General features: G+C 43.7%; 1 protein-coding gene across 1 annotated transcript in view; it reads left to right on the top strand.

Annotated features, from left to right (window-relative positions):
- Nucleotides 1–24360, top strand: part of adgrl4 (adhesion G protein-coupled receptor L4) — a 163738-nt gene that overhangs the window by 108073 nt on the left and 31305 nt on the right. The window contains exons 11-12 of the mRNA XM_060830634.1: nucleotides 987–1207; nucleotides 7054–7120. Coding sequence (XP_060686617.1) covers nucleotides 987–1207; nucleotides 7054–7120 — 288 coding nt within the window. The remainder of the gene's footprint in view (nucleotides 1–986; nucleotides 1208–7053; nucleotides 7121–24360) is intronic.

Below are 24360 nucleotides of genomic sequence, written 5' to 3'. Positions count from 1 at the left end.
CGGGTCCCTGGTGAGGCAGCAGTGCTAACCACTGAGCCACCATGCAAATTCTAGTAGCTGTCATGCCCAGGCTTTGAATCCACTTTGCCAGAACATTAGCCTGGGCATACTGGTGCATTGACATTACCGCAACACCATCAGCTCTCTGTAGTTTTACTCCTGCCTCCAATGTTCCTTATCTCACTCAAAAATCCCTGAGATGTGTGCAGGGTGCAAGTTGTCAAAATGCCACTGAGTCTTATTTTTCCAATTGGCATCAAGATGAATAGACTATCCACTCGGGTGGTTGGGTGGTGGGGGTGGGGAAGGCAATGGCCTTGTGATGTTATCACTGGACTGTTAATCCAGGGACCCAGGCAATATTCTGGGTATTCAGGTTCAAATCTTACCACAGCTGATAGTGGAATTTGAATTAAATAAATATCTGGAATTAATAGTCTAATGATGACTATTGTCGGGAAAAATCCATCTGATTCACTAATGCCCTTTAGGGAAGGAAACTGCCATCCTAACCTAGTCTGGCCTACATGTGACTCCCAACCCACAGCAATGTGGTTGACTCTTAACTCTGCGCAACTAAGGACAGGCAATAAATGCTGACCCAGCTAGCATTGCCTTCATCCCATGAATTAATAAAACAAACCTTGCCTGATCTGAGAATGCTTGGAGTTGACAACGCAGAGTCCAAAACCGAGCAAAACAATTGTCAGTTCCCCGGAATTTACAATCCCCAGTTAGCTGAGTGCACCATGCACTAAAAAGGTAGAGTTTGCCACTGATGGAGGTCAAGACAAAATTGCATTAAAACTTACATAATTCATCATTGGCGTGTCATTCAGCAAAACAGTGGGAGTTTGAGATTGCATTTTTACATGACACAACTAAGTTCCAAGGTTATTTGTTTTTTAAGCAGACTGAGCAGTCTCATGACTTTGATCCATGACCTTTGCTTCAGGTGTTTTGTGTCTTTAACCTCCACCCTCTAGCTTGTCTGCTCCATTGTAGCTGGACTGCTGCATTACTTTTTCCTGGCCGCCTTTGCCTGGATGTGCATCGAGGGCATTCACCTTTACCTGATTGTGGTCGGAGTCATTTACAACAAAGGGTTTCTGCACAGGAACTTCTACATCTTCGGATATGGCAGCCCTTCCGTCGTGGTGGGAATCTCGGCAATTCTTGGCTATAAATACTACGGCACGGATAAAGTGTAAGTACCTGACTCGAAGTGCCTCAAGAGCAGTAACTTGGATTTAGAGAGCATCTTTCACATAGTTAAAACCATAGTGGTTGGAACAAGGTCAATCGGGGAACCTCATGGAATATGAGTTCCCTGATTGGGATGTTAGCCTGGTCCAATCAGGGAGCCCAGGCTGACAGATGGGGGGGGGTGGGGGGAGGGGGCGCAGCACAGTTGTTCAGTGGTTAGCACTGCTGCCTAACAGCACCAGGGTCCCAGATTCGATTCCAGCATCAGGTGAATGTCTGTGTGGAGTTTGCGCATTCTCCCCGTGTCTGCGTGGGTTTCCTCCAGGTGCTCCAGTTTCCTCCCACAAGTCCAAAGATGTGCAGGTCAGGTGAATTGGCCGTGCTAAATTGCCCATAGTGTTAGGTGCATTAGTCAGAGGGAAATAGGTCTGGGTGGGTTACTCTTCAGAGGGTCGATGTGGACTTGTTGGGCCAAAGGGCCTGTTTCCACACTGTAAGCATTTTAATCATAAACAGAAGTGTCCAGTTATGTTAGAGCCCGGGTGTCTCTGGAGAAGGAGCACTCAGTGTCCATCAACACCCTTGATTTGTGCACCTTATGTCTCTCACTATCTCTCAACATGGGAGCTGGGGAAAAAAATAACAAAAACGAAAGAAAAAAAAATCAAATGGACTGCAGCAGTTCAAGAAGACAGATCCTGACTAATTTCTCAAGGGCAACTAGGATAAACAATAAATGCTAGGCCAGCCAGCAATGCCCATGTTGCATGAATAAATAAAAGAAAAGAAAATCTATATCAAGCTGTAAGATTTTCTGCCTGTATCAATCATGAATGAGTGTGTATGTGTTTGAGCCTTTTGATTGGTTACATTGCTTAGTAGCAGATCAGAAACTCTTTCTTTTCTCTTCCAATTATTAAAGGCAAGTATAGTCCAAAAAATAGCATTTCTTAGCTCAAGTTGAAACCTGGTATGAAATGCTTTTGGTCTGAATGGCAGGCAGATCATCCTGGTCACCACATTGGGATTTTTTTGCATTTGGGAATGTGTGGAAAAATTGATGTACTCTTCCTAATTAAGTTGTAGCAATCTATGGTGATGAATTCCTGGATAATCATTAGATTACTTACAGTGTGGAAACAGGCCCTTCGGCCCAACAAGTCCACACCGACCCGCTGTAGCGCAACCCACCCATACCCCTACATTTACCTCTTACCTAACACTATGGGCAATTTAGCATGGCCAATTCGGAATTTTTTAGCATGGCCAATTTTTTTCCCCAGCTCCCATGTTGAGACATAGTGAGAGACACAAGGAGCACATAATCCTCTGTGTGTCTCTCAAAAAGTGACCATTCCTCATATAGCAGGGTTTAGATGCTGGTGGGCAAATTCCACATGATGAGCGTCACTGGCCAGTCAAATCTTACAATTCCCACAACTCACACACTTTCCAGACAGGATATTGGCTAGAAGTTGGGATTTTATTTGGCTTTTGCCTTCTGTCCCCATAGCCAATGAAATGAATCTCAGTGCTACTCCATCTAGAACTGTGAATGATATGTTGGGTGTTCCTATTTGTATTGCTAGTCCCTGCCACATCACAACATAAATAGGGGAAAAGCAACCATTTGGCTGATTCTAACCGTATCACATAGAAAGATGTACAGCCCTTTTAACCAGACAATTCTTTTCTTTTGTTAATTAATTATTAAGTTGTCAGAGTCAACAAAAATTTGCATTTATACAGTAAAATGAAACAAAAAACTGTGGGACATTGGACACAGAGTCATAGAGTCAGTGAGTCATAGAGATGTACAGCATGGAAACAGACCCTTCGGTCCAACTCGTCCATGCCAACCAGATATCCCAACCCAATCTAGTCCCACCTGCCAGCACACAGCCCATATCCCTCCAAATCCTTCCTATCCATATACCTATCCAGATGCCTTTTAAATGTTGCAATTGTACCAGCCTCCTTGGCAGCTCATTCCATACACGTACCACCCTCTGCATGAAAAAGTTGCCCCTTAGGTCTCTTTTATATCTTTCCCCTCTCACCCTAAACCAATGCTCTCTAGTTCTGGACTCCCCCACCCCAGGGAAAAGACTTTGTCTATTATTCCTATCCATGCCCCTCATGATTTTATAAACCTCTATAAGGTCACCCCTCAGCATCCGACACTCCAGGGAAAACAGCCCCAGCCTGTTCAGCCTCTCCCTGTAGCTCAATTCCTCCAACCCTGGCAACATCCTTGTAAATCTTTTCTGAACCCTTTTCTTACAGCATCATTCCGATAGGAAGGAGACCAGAATTGCATGCAATATTCCAAAAGTGGCCCATCCAACATCCTGTATCACCGCAACATGACCTCCCAACTCCTGTACTCAATCCTCTGGCCAATAAAGAAAAACATACCAAATGCCTTCTTCACTATCCAATCTACCTGCAACTTTACTTTCAAGGAGCTATGAACCTGTACTCCAAGGTCTCTTGGGACCTGGGACCTTACCATTAAGTGTATAAGTCCTGCTAAGATTTGCTTTCCCAAAATGCAGCACCTTGCATTTATCTAAATTAAACTACATCTGCTACTCCTCAACCTATTGGCCCATCTGATCAAGATCCTGTTGTAATCTGAGGTAACCTTCTTTGCTATCCACAACATCTCCAATTTTGGTGTCTTCTACAATAATTACAGTAATTACATCTCCTATGCTCACATCCAAATCATTTATATAAATGTTGAAAAATAGTCAACCCATATCTGAAACGTAAACAGAAATTGCTGGAGAAACTCAGCAGGTGCGGCAGCATTTGTGGAGAGAGATACTGAGTTAGAGTTTCAAGTCCAGTTTAACTCTTTTTTAGAAATGAAGAATTTCCAAAGCAGTTCTGATGAAGTGTCACTGGACTCAAAACATTAACTCTGTTTCTCTCTCCGCAGATGTCACTCAAGTTTCTGAGTTTTTCTTGCCATTTCTGTTTTATGCAGTTATATAGGGTTGTGCATTGCCACCCAACAGAAACATTAAGGTAGGAGCAGGGGCAGGCCATTTGATCACTGCTCTGTCAATTAACACGATCACAGCTGACCATTGAGCTTAATAGACTAATTCTGCCCATCCTCCCAATCCCTTGACCCCTTTAGCCACAGGGGCTCCATCACCCACCCTCTTGAAAACACATAGTGTTTGGGTTTCAACCACTTTCTGTGGCAAAGAATTCTACAGGTCACCACTCTCTGGGTGAAGCCACATCTCCTCAACATTGTCCTAAAAACATTTACCCCTTATCCTTAAACTTTAACCCTTAGTGACTCCCCCACCTTTGGCATCATCCTTCCTGTGTAGTCCTTAGAATCTCAATTCTGATAGCAACTGATGAATTGCATCACCACAAAATGCTACTGCAGCCGCACTTGGAATATTGTATGCAGTTCTGGTCGCCCCATTACAGAAAGGATGTGGAAACATTGGAAAAGGTGCAGAGAAGATTTACCAGGATGTTGCCTACTCTGAAGGGAAGGTCCTCTTAGGAAAGACTGATAGACTTGGGTCTGATCTCATTGGACAGAAGAAGGCTAAGAGGGGATTTGATAGAGATATACAAGATGATCAGAGGATTAGATGGGTAGACAAGTGAAAGTGTTTTTCCTAGGATAATGATGTCAGCTTGTATGAGGGGTCATAGCTACAAATTGAGGGGTGATAGGTTTAAGACAGATATCAGACACAGGTCCTTTACTCAGAGAGTCGTAAGGGCATGGAATGCCCTGCCTGGCAATGTAGTTAACTCAGCCACATTAGTAAGATTTAAACAATCCTTGAATAAGCACATGGATGATGATGGGATAGTGTAGGGGAATGGGCTTAGCTTAGTTCACAGGTTGGCGCAATATCGAGAGCTGAAGAGCCTGTTTTGCGCTGTATTTTTCTATGTTCTATGTTCTATGAAAGGCAGTCATTGCTATAATGTAGAAAATGTGGTGATCTGTTTGCACACAGGAATACGATAATGAGCAGATAATCTATTCTGGAAATGTTGACCGAGGGATGAATATTAGCCAGGACACAGAGGTGACTCTTTTACTTGTGCCATTTTATAGCCATCTGGGAGACCAGGCAGAACCTCAGTTTAACATTTCATCCAAAAGACAGTGCCTTTGACAGTGTCGCACACACTCAGTACTGCACAGGAGTGTCAATTATTTTTCATCTGCCCACCTTTTGGAGTCGGATTTGAATTCAGAACCTTGAGACAAATCTGCACGATTAAATTCTTTCTTTGATGATGAGCCCCTACAGTGTGGAAACTGGCCCTTTGGCTCAGCAAATCTACACCAACCCACTGAAGACTAACCCACCCAGACCCATTCCCCTACCCCTATTATCCTACATTTACACCTGCCTAATGCACCTAACCTACACATCCCTGAACATTATGGGGCAATTTAGCATGGCCAATTCACCTAAGCTGCACATCTTTAGTGTGTGGGAGGAAACCGGAATACCCGGAGGAAACCCATTCAGACACAGGGAGAATGTGCAAACTCCACACAGAGAGTCGCCTGAAGCTAGAATTGTCACAGATTCCCATCACCCTCTGGGTGAAAAAAAATACTTCCTCTGACACTCCTGATTATTTATTTATTTATTGTACAAACCTTTATTCAATTTCCACCACCAGGAGGAAAGGAAACACCCGAGTGGCCAGTGACAATCAGTGCCCTTCACATCAAAGGGCAATGCTGTGTGATCAAACAGTGAAGGGAAGGGCAAAGATTAAATCAAAATAGAGTCGGGGGGGGGGAAATACTACACTCCACTCCCTGCGGCGCCCATCTCTCCCTGAACAGCTCAAGGGTGTTGGTGGACACTGCATGCTCCTTCTCCAGAGACACCCCGGGCTCTAATGTGACCGCGGAAGAGGGGCAGTCAGTTGGCCCTAATGACTCCCTCCACGGCCCACTACAGTCCATTTGATGTATGTAGAGCCTCAATTCCATTGGGCAGTGCATTCCAGGATTCTGACTCACTGGTAGTGAAGGAACGATGATTTATTTCCTAGTCAGAACAGTGAGTGGCTTGGAGTGGGACTTGTATGTTGCAATATTCCTGTATATCTGCTATGACTGGAGAAAGAAAGTAGACAAGTAAGCAGAATTATAAAGATGGAAAGTCAAGATCTCAAGTGACTTAAGTTGTCCCCTACTGTCTTTCTGATTTTTTATTCTAATGACACGATTGTCCATAAGGTGATGGTTATTCTTCAATTCAATAATTGATCAGTCTTGAGAGAATTTTTTTTCGACTTGCTCAGTTTTTGTGCCTTTTCCCCACATGGACAGAGAGAGAATGAAAAATAATTTTGCTTCCAGTTTGCAGGCCCTGGATCTTTCTCTCTCTGCTGTCCCGACACTTACAGCATTCAATGCTCTGAACTCAACCAACCTGAGGGCTGTCGATAGGCAGAATTTCCTGAACTCAAAAGCCTCTCAGCAACACTCACTCTTGAATTCCCACTGCTTCAGAAAGTAATGGCTTTCTGTGCCAACTATCTCTCACAATTCAAAAATTTGCAGCACGTAATTGTCAAGTGACAAAACTCTCGCTATATCTCAGTCCAACTTCCATTTCATTTTATAGTGGCAAAAAAGTTACAGTGGCTATATCAATTGTTACACGGTTTGGGCAGTGCAGAGAGGAGATCTTGAGCTGCACATCCCACTTTAATGACACGGTCAATGATCTCCACTATCTTCAAGAGGTGAGGAGAGAAAACTGCTGGGTTTTTTGAAGAAGGAGTTACTTTCTCACAATTATTTTTGCATTCTTTCTCCAACAGTTGCTGGCTCAGCACTGAAAACAACTTTATATGGAGTTTCATTGGCCCGGCATGTTTAATCATTTTGGTAAGTTTGACCTTCTAACAGCAAAACCTAAAGTTTCACCAACTCTTTTTTTTACCTCTTCAACTATCATCATACAGCCTCCATGTGTCTGCAGTGAAAGGATTGCAATCTCTCACCTTCATCAATACATGAAAAAAACACTTTTGTTGTATCTTATTCTCATGGAGATGGAATCCTAAGCCAGTGTTATAAGTGAGGGCATCGAATCTATCACAATGGAATCACCAAAATCAGTCCTTCTACAACATTTTGTTTGCTTTTATCTGTTGATTCCTGGGATGGCAGGACTGAGGTATGAAGAGAGGTGGGATCAATTAGGGCTATATTCACCAGAGTATGGAAGAATGAGGTGGGGGAGGTTGAACCTATCAAATTCCAGCTGAACTAGACTGAGTAAACACAGGAAGGATGCTCCTGATCACCTAGGAATCCAGATCCGGGGTCATTGTTTAAGGACGTAGAGTAGGCCACATAGGACTGAGATGAGGAAAGAATACTTTACCCAGAGAATGTGAATCTGTGAAATTCTTGACCATGGAAAGAGTTTGAGGCCAAAACATTTTCAAGAAGTAGTTTGATTAGATTCCCTACAGTGTGGAAATAGGCCCTTTGGCCCAACAAGTCCACACTGACCCTCCGAAGAGTAACCCACCCACTCCCCTCTGGCTAATGCACCAAACACGAGGGGCAATTTAACATGGCTAATTCACCTGGTCTGCACCTCTTTGGACTGTGGGAGGAAGCCAGAGCACCCAGAGAAAAACCCATGTAGACAGGGGGAGAATGTGCAAACCCCACACAGACAGTCGCCCAAGACTAGAATCGAACCTGGGACCCTGGTACTGAGAGGCAGACGGTGCTAACCACTGAGCCACTGTGCAGTTCTTTGGGCTAAAGGGATCAAAAGGTACAGGGGGGAAATGGGAACAGGAAACTGAGTTGGATGATCAACCATGATGATACTGAATGGCAGAACAGGCTCAAAGTAGTGAATGACCTACTCCTATTCCTATTTGCTATGTTTCTAACCAAGCATAAATATTGGAAATCAGCAAAGAACATATTTGAAAGCACAAGCAGTTGAAGCAGAAGCACACAATCCATTAAAACCTCTCCACCATTCCTGATCTTTGTGCCTATTCCTCCGGGACCCATATTCCTGCCTGTCCCCTGTATCTTTTGTTTCCCTCAGACATCAAAAACTGTCTTTCTCGGCCTTAAACATCATCAACAACGTACGTCAACAAACCTTCGTGATCGAGATTTGCAAAGATTCACAAACCTATGAGCAAAGAAGGTTCTCCTCATGTTAGTCTTAACTATAACCATGCGGACATAGAAACACCCATCAAGCTGACTCCATTATTCAACATGGTCATGACTGATCCTCTCATTCTGAGGAAGAGTCACTGGACTTGAAACGTTAACTCTGCTTTTTCTCCACAGATGCTGCCAGACCTGCTGAGTTTCTCAAACTACTTCTCTTCTGTTTCTGCTTAAGTGTTTCTGTGGGTGGCACAGTGGTTAGCACTGCTGCCTCACAGCGCCAGAGACCTGGGTTCAATTCCCGCCTCAGGCGACTGACTGTGTGGAGTTTGCACGTTCTCCCCGTGTCTGCGTGGGTTTCCTCCGGGTGCTCCGGTTTCCTCCCACACTCCAAAGATGTGCGGGTCAGGTGAATTGGCCATGCTAAATTGCCTGTAGTGTTAGGTAAGGGGTAAATGTAGGGGTATGGGTGGGTTGCGCTTCGGCGGGTCGGTGTGGACTTGTTGGGCTGAAGGGCTTGTTTCCACACTGTAAGTAATCTAATCTTAAAAAGAATCTAATCTCATCAAAAAATTCCACATTGCTGCTCTCTCTGCATATCCCTTGATGCCTAGGAGCTTTAGAAATCTAGCTGTTTCTTGCTTAAACATTTACAATGACTTTGCTCCCATATCTCTCTTTGGCAGAGAATTCCACAAATACCCACTGAGAGAAGACCTTCCTTCTTACCTCATGTGTCCTACATTTCCTCAGACTGCGATCTTTTTGTTCTGTAACATGGATATATCCTGTCCCATTGGCAGGACAGAGCTAGCAAAGGTGGCGGTGACACAGTGGTATACAGTTGGGAGGGAGTTGCCCTGGGAGTCCTCAACATTGAATCCAGACTCCATGAATTCCGATGGCTTCAGGTTAAACATGGGCAAGGAAACCTCCTGCTGATCCCCACGTACCGTTCTCCTCCGGCTGATGAATCAGTATCGCTCCAAGTTGAACAACATTTGCAGGAAGCACTGAGGATGGCAAGGGCACAGGATGTACTGTGGGTGGGGAATTTTAATGTCCATTACAAAGAATGCTCAGCAGCAGTAATACTGATTGAGCTGGTCTGGTCCTAAAGGACATAGCTGCTAGTCTGGGTCTGTGACAAGTGGTAAGGGCAACCAAAAGGAGGGAATAACATACTCAACCTCATCCTTACCAATCTGCCAGCTGCAGGTGCATCTGTCCATGACAGTATGGTATGAGTGACCATCACACAGTCCTTGTGGGGACAAAGTCCTGCCTTCACATTGAAAATACCCTTTGATTTGATTTTTGTCACATGCAAGATACAGTGAAAAGTATTGCTTTGTGTGCTATCCAGACAAATCATACCTTACATAAGTACATCAGGGTAATAGAACAGAATGTAGAATGTAGTGTTACAGTGACAGAGAAAAACTAACTTCATTCATAAGTCTGGTAATAGTGGTGAAGAAGTTGTCTTGAATCTGTTGCTTTGTTTTCAAACTTTTGTATCTTCTACCCGATGGAAGAGAGTATAACTGGGACGGGAGGGATCTTTGATTATGTTGGCTGCTTTCCCAAGTCAATGGGAGGAGGGCTGGTTTTTGTGATGGACTGGGCTGTGTTCACAAATCTGTAATTTCTTCCAGTCTTGGGCAGAGCAGTATCATACCAAGTTGTGATGCATCTGGACAGGATGCTTTCGATGGTGCGTCTATAAAAATTGATAAAAGTCATTGTCGACATGTTGCATTTTCCTAGCATTCTGAAGAAGGAGAGGAAATGATGTGCTTCCTTGACTGGAATGTTGATGTGGATGGACAAGTTTAGAAGCTGCCAAACAGGGCTACTTGCATTCAAACAGCATGAGCAGCAAGTGATAGACAGAACTGAGTGAAGTCCCAAATAATTGATAAACTCTGCAGTTTGGCCATAACTAGTTGTGAATTGTAGTGGACAATTAAATGACACACTGGAGGATGAGGTTCCACAGATATCCTCATCCTCAATGATAGAAGAGCCCAACATCTCAGTGTAAAAGGTAAGGGTGAGTCTTTCACAGTGATCTTCATCCCTATGTGGCAAATGGATGATCTATTTCAGCCTCCTCCAGTAGTCCCCAGCATCACACTTACCAGATCTTCAGCTAAATTGATTCAACTCCACGTGATATCAAGAAACAGCTGGAGATACTGGATACTGCAAAGGCTATGGGCCCTCACAACATTCTGGTAATGGTACTAAAGGCTTGTGCTCCAAAACTTTCTGCTCCCCTAGCCAAACTGTTCCAGTACAGTTACAGCATTGGCATCTACCCAACAACGTGGAAAATTGCCCAGGTGTACACTGTACATAAAAAGCAGTGAATCATCACTGAATCCCCCGAAGATCAACATCATGTGGTCAACATTAGCCAGCAACTGAACTGAACGCACCAAGAAGGAAGAGTCTGATAGGTCAGCGTGTGACTGTGGGAATGCAATAGAGATTTTTCTTAAATCCATCAAGAGGATGCAATATATGTTCTAAGAAAAGGTGCAAGCAGTGAATTGCAATGTTCATCTTCAAAATAACATCCTAACTTCAATTGACGCCTTGTCAAACAGTGTCTTTATTTAGCACTGCTGCCTCACAGCGCCAAGGACCTGGGTTCAATTCCCGCCTCGGGCAACTGTCTGTGTGGAGTTTGCACATTCTCCCTGTGTATGCGTGGGTTTCCTTCAGGTGCTCTGGTTTCCTCCCATGAAAATGTGTTGCTGGAAAAGCGCAACAGGTCAGGCAGCATCCAAAGAACAGGAGATTCGACATTTCGGGCATAAGCCCTTCTTCAGGCTTATGCCCGAAATGTCGAATCTCCTGTTCCTTGGATGCTGTCTGACCTGCTGCGCTTTTCCAGCAACACATTTTCAGCTCTGATCTCCAGCATCTGCAGTCCTCATTTTCTCCTCACAGTCCAAAGATGGCCATGCTAAATTGCCCGTAGTGTTAAGTGCATTAGTCAGGGGTGAATGTAGGGGTATAGGTCAGGGTGCCTTGCTGTTCGGAGGGTCGGTGTGGACTTGTTGGGCTGAAGGGCCCGTTTCCACACTGTAGGGAATCTAATCTAGAAGCCCTTCCTGATGAAGGGCTTATGCCCGAAACGTCGAATTTCCTATTCCTTGGATGCTGCCTAACCTGCTGTGCTTTAACCAGCAATACATTTTCAGCTGTAATCTAGAAGCTAATCTAGAACATCTCACTTGACAGACAGCATTGTCAAAAAGGCAGTGTGGTGTCCCTGCTGCAGTGAAAGGGCAGCCTAGCTGATTTCCTCAGCTCTTCAGAGTAGAGTTTGAACTCACTGCATTGAGTCCAAAACAAGTCAGAATACCAATAATATGCGCCAGCTACATCACAACCACGGCTATTAAGGCTTCAGGTAGCATCCAGCACTCCTCAGATTTATGCAGGGGAGATCCCCATCCCACAACCCAGAATCAAATTATAACCTTGCTTCAGTTTGAGGCCTTTGTCAGAATATTGATCACATCACATCATGATGTGGAGGTGCTGGTGTTGGACTAGGGCAGACAAAGTTAAAAATCACACAACATCAGGTCACATAACAACAGATTTATTTGGAATAACAAGCTTTCAGAGCACTGCTTCTTTGTCAGGTAGCTAGTGGGGCAGAATCACATCATAACATAGAAACATAGAAAATAGGAACAGGCGTAGGCCATTCAGCCCTTCGAGTCTGCTTCAATATGATCATATTGTTCCCCCGTTTCATCTGGGGTGGCGATATCAGAAAAGGAGCACCAGGATCCCATCGGACAATGCCCAACATCAGAGGAGATCTGGGAACTACACAATGCAACCATCCCTAGCTCAGGTGCATGTGACATGGAAGCAACAGTGGCAGTGATGGGGAAAAGGACGGTGCCAGTGACGGCAAAAAGGACAGTGCCAGTGACGGTGAAAATGATGATGCCAGTGACGGTGCCAGTGATGGGGAAAAGGACGCTGCCAGTGATGGCGAAAAGGGTGGTGCCAGTGATGGCGAAAAGGGTGGTGCCAGTGATGGCGAAAAGTATGGTGCCAGAGAAGGTGAAAAGGACAGTGTTAGTGTCGGCAGAAAAGGACAGCGCTGGTATCAGCATAGTCCCGGACTCCAGGGTGGAATGACAGATGGCTGATAGTGGAGGAGCAGAAAGGGTGGTGTCTACAGAGATGGAAAGGTGAACCTCTGATGCTGTTTCGGTTTTAGTACAATGACACCCCTGACAATGCAATCTTAGGTACAAAGTACCTTGTTGCAAATCTTAGACGGGGAACGTGAGGACAGCAGGCGCTTGAGAGTCAGAGTTGATAAGGTGTGGTGCTGGGAAAGCCCAGCAGGTCAGGCAGCATCTGAGGAGCAGGAGAGTTGACATTTCGGGCAGAACCCTTCATCAAGCCTAGAAAAGGGCTTCTGCCCGAAACATCAACTCTCCTGCTCCTCGGATGCTGCCTGACCAGCTGTGCTTTTCCAACATCACTCTTTGTGAACTATAAATCTCAGATTCAAAAAGGAGAAATAAAGAAAAAAGTGTTAGTTGCCTTACAATGATTCATAGTATAAGTTTGAAAATAAGAAATGAAGTTAAAAGGATCATCAACTAAATAATTAAATGAATCTTCTCCCCATATCGTTTGATCCCTTTAGACTTAAGAACTATAATCTGTTCTTAAAAACATTCAATGTTATGGCCTCAAACACTTTCTCTGGCAGAGAATTCCACAGGCTCACCACTCTCTGGGTGAAGAAATTTCTCATCTCAATCTTAAGTACCATACTGACGACATTACCCTTAAATATTTCCTCAGATATCACCCCTGGTTCTGGAACACGTCTTATCATTTTCTTGTGAACTGAATTTCTTCATGTTAGAAACAAAATTCAATAAAATTTAGACGAGACCACCAAAACTGGAAACAAGACAATTTATTACAAACTTGCAAATAAGGGCTTCAATTGCATAAGCAAATGAGCAAATTAGAACTTAGGTTAGTGTACAGTTATACCCTTGAGTACAGTTGAGCTGAGTGAGGTCATCTCTCCAGACTCCTAATTACCCAATCTCTCTTACTGTACCAGACCACTGCCCAGCTGCGCTCCACCCTTATTACTTCCCCCTTCCCCAGGTTGGCCACCTTCCTATCTGTAAATGCTGACACATACATTTATTTGGTCAAGATCTGGTTTAACATTTTGTATCAATTCTGCTGGCATATTTCATCCTCAGACATTTCATTAACTTGTATCATTTTGTATAGCTCAAGCATTTCGGTTATCTCAGCTTTTTGCTGAAAGCATAACTTTACAAAAATAACTTTTTGTTGTAGTAATTACGCACCAAAGTTAGTATTTAATTAACCGCAGTTATACACTGAAAAGTCCCTAAATACCTGCAGGGTTAATGGTTCTCTTGCTGTACCCCTTTTCTGTATGCTTTTTCTATACCTGCAAAAACAATACTTTACCCCATTTCTAACAATTCCCCCATTTCTTTTCTTAACCATTTGTTGTTTTTGCAATCTTATTTTCAGCCCTTTTTTCACTCTATAGTCATTTTCACAATCTAGTCATTTTTGTCCTTCTAAGTTTGTACCATTATTGGTTGTTGTCCTCCCAAAGACATTACCACCTTAGTCATTATCCATTTTAACACATTAAACCCTATCAGTAAACCTACAATTATTAGATTAGATTAGATTAGACTTACAGTGTGGAAACAGGCCCTTTGGCCCAACAAGTCCACACCGACCCGCCGAAGCGAAACCCACCCATACCCTTACATTTACCCCTTACCTAACACTGTGGGCAATTTAGCGTGACCAATTCACCTGACCCGCACATCTTTGGACTGTGGGAGGAAACCGGAGCACCCGGAGGAAACCCACGCAGACACGGGGAGAACGTGCAAACTCCACACAGTCAGTCGCCTGAGTTGGGAACTGAACCCGGGTCTCAGGCGCTGTGAGGCAGAAGTGCTAACCACTGTGCCACCGTGCCGCCCACAGCGCATTAGTAGCGCATAAATGCCTAAATTCACTAACCATTTTCCCACCCGGTCAATCTCCAGTTACCCCATCCACATCCCCATGCCCATTCCCATCCTTCATCTTTTCGGAGTTCATCTCCAATTTCTCTTATATTGCTTATCTTTTTCTTTACTATTTCTGCCTTATCTTCCACGATGGAAGAGGTGTCTGGGATGAAGGTGCAACATTCTTTACCGATCAGAGCACAGGTTCCCCTTTTTTCGGCCAAAAGATAGTGTAAAGCCATTCGATTTTGTAAAGCTGTTAGTCTCGTGGCAATCATTTCGGTGGTTATGGCCGATATTTGGGATTGAGTTTCTCCCATCGTGCCGGTGGTATAATGAATTAAATTTTCAAGGGCAGCCGCCAGTTTCTGTATTTCCATCCCTGCCCTTGTAGTGCTGTAGTTTGGGAGTAGTGTCCACAGTAGATGGTCTCCTTCAGAGACCTCTCAGGTCTTACGTCTTATCCCCCCCTCCTTTCTCAGGTTGGGCTCCTGTTTTTCTATTCGGAGGTGAGGGACTATATAAGCGAGGTAACAGCAGCCTCTCCAACCTTTCTGGTTTTGGGGAAGTGTTTTGTCAACTTCATAACATGACACATTCGATCACACTAACATATTTTTTTCCCGGGAATAAATGGATTGGTCTTCAGACCGCATACCCAATATGTTCCATTTAATATTCAGGGAGTGGTCGTGGCAGTGGCTTGACTGGTGTGGACACAAGATGATTTTCCCAGTTGGAAAGGTGTAGCATCATTCCGATTACAGAAACAGGTGGGATTCACTGCTCCTTTCGGTGGGGAAATTCTAAGACTATCAATAGCGCCCTGATTTTTCGGGGTTGGCCTTGGGGACCATCCTGCAAAGTTATATTTGCTCCTTTCAGATCTCCACTTTGTATTACTTGAACCCACATCAAATTATTGTACATCATATACTTCTTTTTTAGTGAGCGGTATTACTGAGGTGGGGATCCCAGATTCGCCATGGTGTGGGACCTTTGCACAGACCCAACAGTCGGCAAGTCCCTCTTGTTTAGCATAATTCTGGCACAGCGTAGTGAAGTGAGTTTTCCCACTTCCCTGAATAGTTAGTACTACTAACATTACAATACTATACCAGTATCTACCCATCTCTGAATCCTGCCTACCATCCTGTCTTAACCTTTTAGGTGTCAGGGAGAGGTAAGTCCACATAGCCCTTACAATCAATAACTATATATATATATATCAGCAAACGTTAAAAGAGTCTTTTTTCTCAGTTCATTCTTTCTTTCTTAAGGGTTGTCTGTAGGATGAGTGTGCCACTCCGCCTTTAGGGCGTTCACAGGACCTTTAACGCGAGTGTGATGACTCCGCCCTTTCTCAGCAGTCCGATTAGCTGTTTCACTAGTTAGGAAGGTTAGGAATGGTCCCTCCCAGCTCGGGTGCAGTTTGGTATCTTTCCAGGTCTTGATCAGGACCCAATCACCCGGTTGTATTCGATGTACTGCAAACTCGAGTGGCAGTGTCTGTACCAACAGGCCTTTATTCCTAAGAATAGACAAAGAAGAGCCAAGCGTCACAATATAGTTCTTTAAAAACTTCTCATTGAACTCTGACCAGCTGTTAGGCAGTCTTTCAGCCTCGATAATGCTTCCCTCTATCCGGTCTACTACAGTATATTCATTGTGCCTTTTACCCTCGATCATCCGTCGATAAACAACCGAGCTCCCGTATGCAACGATACGTCTCTTAAGTTCCTTCGCACTTTAGTCTGATATTCAGTAATATCAAGGCAGTCATGTTCTGGATTGCCAGGGGCCACCCCGCTCTCTCTCCGCCCAGAAATGCAGCTGGATTCAAGCCACTGTCTGTGACTAACACAAGGTCATCCTGTTCTGTTAAGATTGTCTCATATTTCAAGTTCCTACAGTCTGTGAGCCATTATCCTGCATTCTGATTTAAGAAGTCTTTGCCTTTTACTCCAGAAACCTTGAGACCTTTGTTAGTTAATTTAACACCGCTAGGTCTAAAGCTTAGAGATGATCGTGCTGCTCCTGTATCCACTAAAAATACTGTTTCCTCTCCTTCAGGTCCCACCTTTAAATTTATTAAGGGTTCCCGGTGGGTCTCAGGAGAAGGGAACCCCTGACTCCCCTAATCTTCATCAAAAATCATCAATGATACCGCTTCTCTTTGGTGTTTTAACCTTGGACATTGTCTTTTAAAATGTCCTGTTTTTCACAGTAATAACATCCTGCCAGTTGCTTCCTTCCCCTACCATCTGCTCTCTGTCTCTCTTGTCCTCCTCTGTTCTCTGATTCTAACTTTCTCGTCGTAATTTCTTCAACTGCTGCAGCCATTATTTTAGCTTTTTGTTTTTGTTTCTCCTCTTCCCTTTTCACAGACACTTTCTGTGCCTCCTATCACAGATCTTCGATCTGTTTTTCACTCCAGCATCCTAATTTCTGTAATTTCTTTTGTATGTCCGACCATGATTTAGTCACAAATTGGACCTTTAAACGTCCCTGCGCTACTGGATCATCGGGATTCATTCCCGAATATTTTCTAGTGGCTTCTTTTAATCTCTGTAAAAAGGCTGACGAGGCTTCCTCCTTTTCCCGTCTTACTTCAAAGGCTTTTAAAGAATTCAGAGATTTAGCTGCTGCTTCTTTAATACCCAAAATGACCATTTCTCGAAAGTCCCTCATTTTTCCTCTATCGTGTTCATCCATACCCTTCCAACGTGGGTCCACATTGGGGAATTTGTTTTTGGCTGGTACCACTCCCTCAGCCACCGGATGTCTCCTTTCCATTCCCTCAGAGCAGCTCTTCTAATCATGCCCCTTTCTTCTCCTGACCGTACCTGATGGGAGGATACTGACTACTGAGGCTCCCCTAAAAGTAAGTTTCCGACTCTCCTCTTGTTAAAAAAATGAGGTCTGCAGATGCTGGAGATCACAGCTGAAAACCAGCAACACATTTTCAGCTCCGACTCTTCTCTGCCAATAAGGCTATTGCTACCACTGCCTGCACACACTCTGGCCAGTAATGTAGCTTTCCATTCTTTAATTAACAATGAATTAATGCAGTCATGTTTTAAATTAACCGTGAATCAATATGACAGGTCACTGAGAATGTATGAAGGAATCCTGCCAATTAATATTGATTCAGGTTAACACAGTTGAATTATTATAAATATTAATTATTAATTATATATTGTATAATTCAGAATGGAAACACAAGTGATTAAAACATTTTAAAAGCAGTAATCGCGCAGTTCTGTTTGTTTACCCATCACTTGTGACTTCTCGTTCTGTTTCTGTCATTGTTTTGCTCGAGACATTCATTTTTAAGAACATCAACAGATTCCATAACACCTTTTGCAGTTAATTCAATCCCCAATTTGGTGGCAATATCTCGTCATGAACGCAAAACTGATTCTTCATGCCTCTCATCACAAAACTGTTGCCATAATCCAATTAACTTTTTTTTCGGTCCCACTCCCTTGGGCTTAAACTTTAAGGATGACCTTGCTGCCCCCGTATCGACTAGGAAAACTACATCCTCTTTGTAAGGTCCCATCTTTAAATTTATCAAGGGTTCCTGGTGGGTCCCCGGGGGGCAGGAACCCCTGACACCCCTATTTTTCCAGAGCTTATGCTCGAAACGTCGAATTCCCTATTCCTGAGATGCTGCCTAACCTGCTGTGCTTTAACCAGCAACACATTTTCAACTGTGATCTTCAGCATCTGCAGACCTCATTTTTTACCCCTATTTTTCATCAAGGTTCATAAACGGTACTGCCTTTGCTTCCTTTTTCGGATCTGGACACTCTCTCTTAAAGTGACCCGCCCTTTCACAGTAATAACATCCCACCTGTGGGGATTTCCACTTTGATCCTTGTTCCTGTCCACAGACCCCTTAACATCTCCTCCCAGATCCCTTCCCCTCCCTTTATTTTCAACATGCTGCCCGCCACCATTTCGGTTTCATTATCCTTTTAGTTTTGTCCTTTTCTTTATTACCTCATTAACCGTGGTTATCATTAGTTTTGCCTTCCGTTTCTGCTTCTCATGTTACGTTGCCAGATCAATTGCTGAGCCAATTTAATCAACTGAACAGCTTTAGGGCAACCTCATGGCCATTCCTCATCACCCAATGTTTTGTTTAGACCTTGATTCTTTTAAAGAAATGTTGCAATATTTCTTGCTCCCTGTAATCTCAAATACAATTTATCAATTTATGCTTGCTTTTCTTTAAAGCCTGTTTCTAACTATACATTTTGGAATCTTACTTGTAAATATATATTTATATATTATAAATTCATTTATTCACTGTTTAATATTCAAAATGCAAAATGCACCCAGTTCCCAACTCTGAAATCCACCACAATCACCAGTTCCAGTCCCCTCATTCAAATCCAAAACTAGTCCTCCGGGACACCTGCACCAATCAACCACACCGCCCCATGGCCCAACATTTCAACTCCCCCTCCCACTCTGCCAAGGACATGGAGGTCCTGGGTCTCCTTCGCCCCGCTCCCCCACCACCAGACGCCTGGTGGAAGAACGCCTCATCTTCCGCTTTGGAACACTTCAACCCCAGGACATCAATGTGGACTTCAACAGTTTCCTCATTTCCCCTCCCCCCACCTCACCCTAGTTCCAAACTTCCAGCTCAGCACTGTCCCTATGACTTGTCCGGACTTGTCCTACCTGTCTAGCTCCTTTTCCACCTATCCACTCCACCCTCTCCTCCCTGACCTATCACCTTCATCCCCTCCCCCACTCACCCATTGCTACTCTCTCCCCACCCCCACCCTCCTCTAGCTTATCTCTCCATGCTTCAGGTTCACTGCCTTTATTCCTGATGAAGGGCTTTTGCCCGAAACGTCGATTTTACTGCTCCTTGGATGCTGCCTGAACTGCTGTGCTCTTCCAGCACCACTGATCCAGAAACTCCCAAGTATTCCTGACCAGTCAATGTTCAATTACAATGCTATAGGTCGTGAAATAACCAGAGCTGCCTTAAAAGGATTTGTCTATTTAAGTTAAAACTTCAACTATCCTCCATAAATCACTTTGATGTAGGGATAAAAGCGATTAGTTAGAAACTGATAGTAAGGCAGTTATGATCTGTAAAAAGAACATTTTATTTCATAATCTTGCAAAATCCTTAACCTTAAAAGAAATCATGTTAAAATTTCCATAATAGAAATCAGATTCAAAACAGTCCCGGATCTCAAGCTCCAAGGAACATTCAATCTCCAACAAACAAATGTGCATTCACATTGAATCACAAAGGGTTAAACTTTCTACTAGCTGGACAGCTCTTCTCTCTCTCTCTCTCTCTCTCTCTCTCACACACACAGACACCATGTTTCACAGACACTTTGAGTTTCCCACAACGACTCCTCTAGCTTTTGAATTAGTTACGAAGTGCACCCTCAGTCGCCCTTCAGCTACTAGCCCTTCTGACATGAAACATAATCTGATTCCTCCTGACTGGAAGGCTGTTTTTCATTGACATTTTATCATTTATTTTTTATCCTTTTCTCGCATCCGAGGATTGTACTTCCAATCTCTTAACATTGTTCCTAAATGACTGCCCATTGGGATGTGGTCCTCAGACGTCCCTCTCATGTCCCCTTCTACATCTAAATTGCTATTCTTATTTCCCATTTTAATACTCGGCCGTTTTCTTTATATAATTTCAATTAACCTCTCTGAAATTTGGTGTTACCTTCTTCCACACCCACTTCAGGGTCCTAATCTCCACGTGGGGGTTTCCCCTCTTAATAACCGGTCTAAGGCTGGATGATTGAATCAGTTAGACACCTTACTTGTTAGGTTAATCTAGCTAATTAAAGACCTTTATTCTCTATTTTTTTAAGGTGCCAATTTCCCCGTACTTCTCGTACGGAACCAACCACTAAGGTAATACTTAAAGGTCAATTTTCATACCTTGGTCTGTGCACAAAAGTTACCTGGTCGAATGCGCGCCCCGTCCCGTGGCAATAGCAGACGTCAAAAACCGTTGCCAATCTAGGTCACCCGAATTTTACCTTTACCCAGGTCTTATGTACACAAGAGTAACCCGACCAAACTACCATGTCTTAGTGCCCTTCGCACCCCGGCGAAACAGCAAGTACTGCTGCAAATCCCGGCCGTCTGCGAATGCTGACCAACCCACCACGTTCCAGTGCACCCAGAACCACGGTGAAACAGCAAGTACTGCTGCAAGTCCCGGCCGTCCGCGAATGCAGGTCTTAAGTCCATAAGAGTTACCCGACCAACCCGTCGTGTCTCAGTGCGCCTCGCTTGTGGCAACCCGCCGCATCTTAGTTCACCTTGTCCGTGGCAAAGACTAACAGCAAATGTCGTTGCAAATCTAGATCGGTCTTGTGTGCATAAGAGTTACCTGACAAACCACCACGTCTCAGTGCACCCAGAACCATGGCAAAACAGCAAGTACTGCTGCAAATCCCAGCCGCCCCCGAATGCGGGTCTTAAGTCCATAAGAGTTACCCGACCAACCCGTCGTGTCTTAGTGCGTCTTGCTCGTGGCAAAGACTGACAACAAAACAAAACCCGCTGTCTACCCCGGTCACCGCGATAATACTTATTTCAGACCTTTTCCTTACCCGGGTCTTGTGCACATGAGTTACCCCACCAAACCCGCCGTATCGTGTCTGCCCATCTTGTTTCCAGGGTCTCTCAGTCTGGATCTCGTTCGCCCAAGCCACCGCGGCAACAAGGGGAAATCAGTGAGGTGCACCTTCTCCATTTCTCCAAGAATGCCGAGTGACTGGAGTTTGGGATCCCGGAACAAGCCCCCAAATCTGTTAGAAACAAAATTCAATAAAATTTAGACGAGACCACCAAAACTGGAAACAAGACAATTTATTACAAACTTCCATTAAGGGCTTCAATTGCATAAGCAAATGAGCAAATTAGAACTTAGGTTAGTGTACATTTATACCCTTGAGTACAGTTGAGTTGAGTGAGGTCATCTCTCCAGACTCCTAATTACCCCATCTCTCTTACTGTACCAGACCACTGCCCAGCTGTGCCCCACCCTTATTACTTCCCCCTTCCCCAGGTTGGCCACCTTCCTCTCTGTAAATGCTGACACGTACATTTATTTGGTCAAGATCTGGTTTAACATTTTGTATCAATTCTGCTGGTACATTCCACCCTCGGACATTTCATTAACTTGTATCATTTTGTATAGCTCAAGCATTTCGGTTATCTCAGCTTTTTGCTGAAAGCATAACCTTACAAAAATAACTTTTTGTTATAGTAATTACACACCAAAGTTAGTATTTAATTAACCACAGTTATACACTGAAAAGTCCCTAAATACCTGCAGGGTTAATGGTTCTCTTGCTGTACCCCTTTTCTCTATGCTTTTTCTATACCTGCAAAAGCAACACTTTACCCCACTTCTAACATTCATTGTCGGTCTCCTTTGTGGTCCCCACCAATGACTGTAGCCCCTATGATGGTGACCCCATGCAAAGTCTCACTCTTTCATCTCTTCTCGTTTTCTTCAGAGAAGTGAGGAATTTCGCAGTGCAAGCTTCGTTTTACTAGCCCCCCCCCCACTCTTTTTGACTGAACATTTATGAAACATCCTCCCCTGTGGGAAGCTATAATAAAATAATTTCTTTGCAGGGTGAGCTGCACCATTCCAGGCAAAATAATCATTTCAATGCCTGCTTGGGTAAAACACGAAAAAAAAATGTAATTGCTGCCGAGCAAGTTGATGTCAAGGGATGGAGTAATACATTGCGTTCCACGGAGAATATTCAGACCTGGCATTGATGTTAAAATTACTTATTTAACAAATCAGCTTCCTTTACCAGTCAACGGATCCCTGTTCATAGTAAAGGAGTAGAATCACAGAGATGTACAACACGGAGACAGGCCCTTCGGTCCAACTCATCCATGCCAGCCAGATTTCCTAAATAAATCTGCTTCCATTTGTCAGCATTTGACCCATCTCCTTTCTAAACCCTACCTATTCATATAACCAGAGCTGAAAATGTGTTGCTGGAAAAGCACAGCAGGTCAGGCAGCATCCAAGGAACAGGAAATTCGACGTTTCGGGCATAATCCCTTCATTTTTCCTGATGAAGGGCTTATGCCCGAAACGTTGAATTTCCTGTTCCTTGGATGCTGCCTGACCTGCTGCGCTTTTCCAGCAACACACTTTCAGCTCTGATCTCCAGCATCTGCAGACCTCACTTTCTCCTATTCATATGCCCATTCAGATGCCTTTTAAATGCTGTAATTGTACCAGCCTCCGCCGCTCCCTTTGGCTGCTCATTCCATAATCGATCCCCACCACATGACAACATTGCCTCTTAGAACCCTTTTACAGCTTTCCCCTCTCAGCTTAAACCTATGCCCTCTAGTTTTTGACACCCCCACCCTGGGGAAACAACTTGGTGTATTTACCCTATCCAAGCTCCACTTACTTTTATTAGGTCATGAACGGTTGAAATCTTTCTCGAGTTCATGAGCTGCATTCGGCGAAACTTCCAAAGAATAAGGCCAGTCCTTTGATAGAGTTGACATTATAAAGATAGATAAATTATAAAATCATAGTTGGATACAGTACAGGAGGAAGCCTTTGGCCCATTATGCCTCTGCTGATTCTGAGAGCTGTTCTTTATATAAAAAAATGATTTCAGGAGATATGGTTGATCAGAATGTGTTGCCCATCCCTAACTACCCTTCAACAGTTAAGAGTCAACCACATTGTTGGGAGTCTTGGAGTCACATGCAGGCAGACCAAGTTCAAACAGCATTTATCTCAATGCAAGAGGTCTGACAGGCAGATAAACTCAGGGCATGGTTGGGAACACGGGACTGATACATCGTAGATATTATAGAAATGTTGCTCAGGGAAGGGCACCACTGTCAGCTTAATGTCCTGGGGTTTAGATGCTATAAGAAGGTTAGAAAGAAGGGCAAGAGAAGAGGAGGAGTGGCATTACAGTTTAACATTACTGTTTAACATTACAGTTTAACATTACTGTTTAACATTACTGTTGTACTTAGGGAGGATATTCCTGGCAGAACATCTACTGAAGTTATATGGTTGGAACTGAGAAATAGGAAATGGATGAACACCTTAAAGGAATTGTACTATAAGCCCCCCAGTCATTAGTGGGAAATTGATAAGCAAATATGTAAGATCTGAGTTATCTATAAGAACAGTAAGTTTGTAACAGTCAGGGATTTTAACTTTCCAAACATAAACTGTGACTGTCATTGTGTTAAAGGTTTGAATGGAGAGCAATTTGTTATGTGCGTACAAGAACATTTTCTTCTTCATTATGTGATGTATCTGCTAGAGAAGGAACAAAACCTGACCTTCCGCTGGGAAACAAAACAGAACAGGTGGCTGAGGTGTCAGTGGGGGAACACTTTGATGCGAGTGATCATTATGCTATTAGTTTCAAAATAGTTATGAAAAAGGGTAGACCAGATCTAAAATAAAAGCTCAAGTTCTGAATTGGAGTAAGGCCAATTTTGATGGTATTAAGCAGGAATTTTCAAAAGTTGATTGTGAGAGGCTATTTGCTGGTGAGAGGATGGTTGGAAAGTGGGAAACCTTCAAAAATGACCCAACAAGGATTCAGAGACAATGTGTTCCTGTTAGTGCAAAGAGCCAGTCTGCTAGGTGAAGAGAATGCTGGCTGGACTAAAAGAAATCGAGACTCTGGTCAAAAGAATGGAGGCACATGTTAGGTATAGCCAGCTAGGATCGAGTGAATCCGTCGAGGAGTATAAGGATGGTACAAGTATAGTTAAGAGGGAAATCAGGAGGGCAAAAAGTGGACATGAGATATCTTTGGCAAATATGGTTAAGGAGAGTTCAAAGAGATTCTACAAATAGAT

Source organism: Hemiscyllium ocellatum, chromosome 9 (assembly GCF_020745735.1).
Source record: "Hemiscyllium ocellatum isolate sHemOce1 chromosome 9, sHemOce1.pat.X.cur, whole genome shotgun sequence".
Taxonomy (NCBI): domain Eukaryota; kingdom Metazoa; phylum Chordata; class Chondrichthyes; order Orectolobiformes; family Hemiscylliidae; genus Hemiscyllium; species Hemiscyllium ocellatum.
This window is presented reverse-complemented; position numbering and strand designations above follow the sequence as displayed.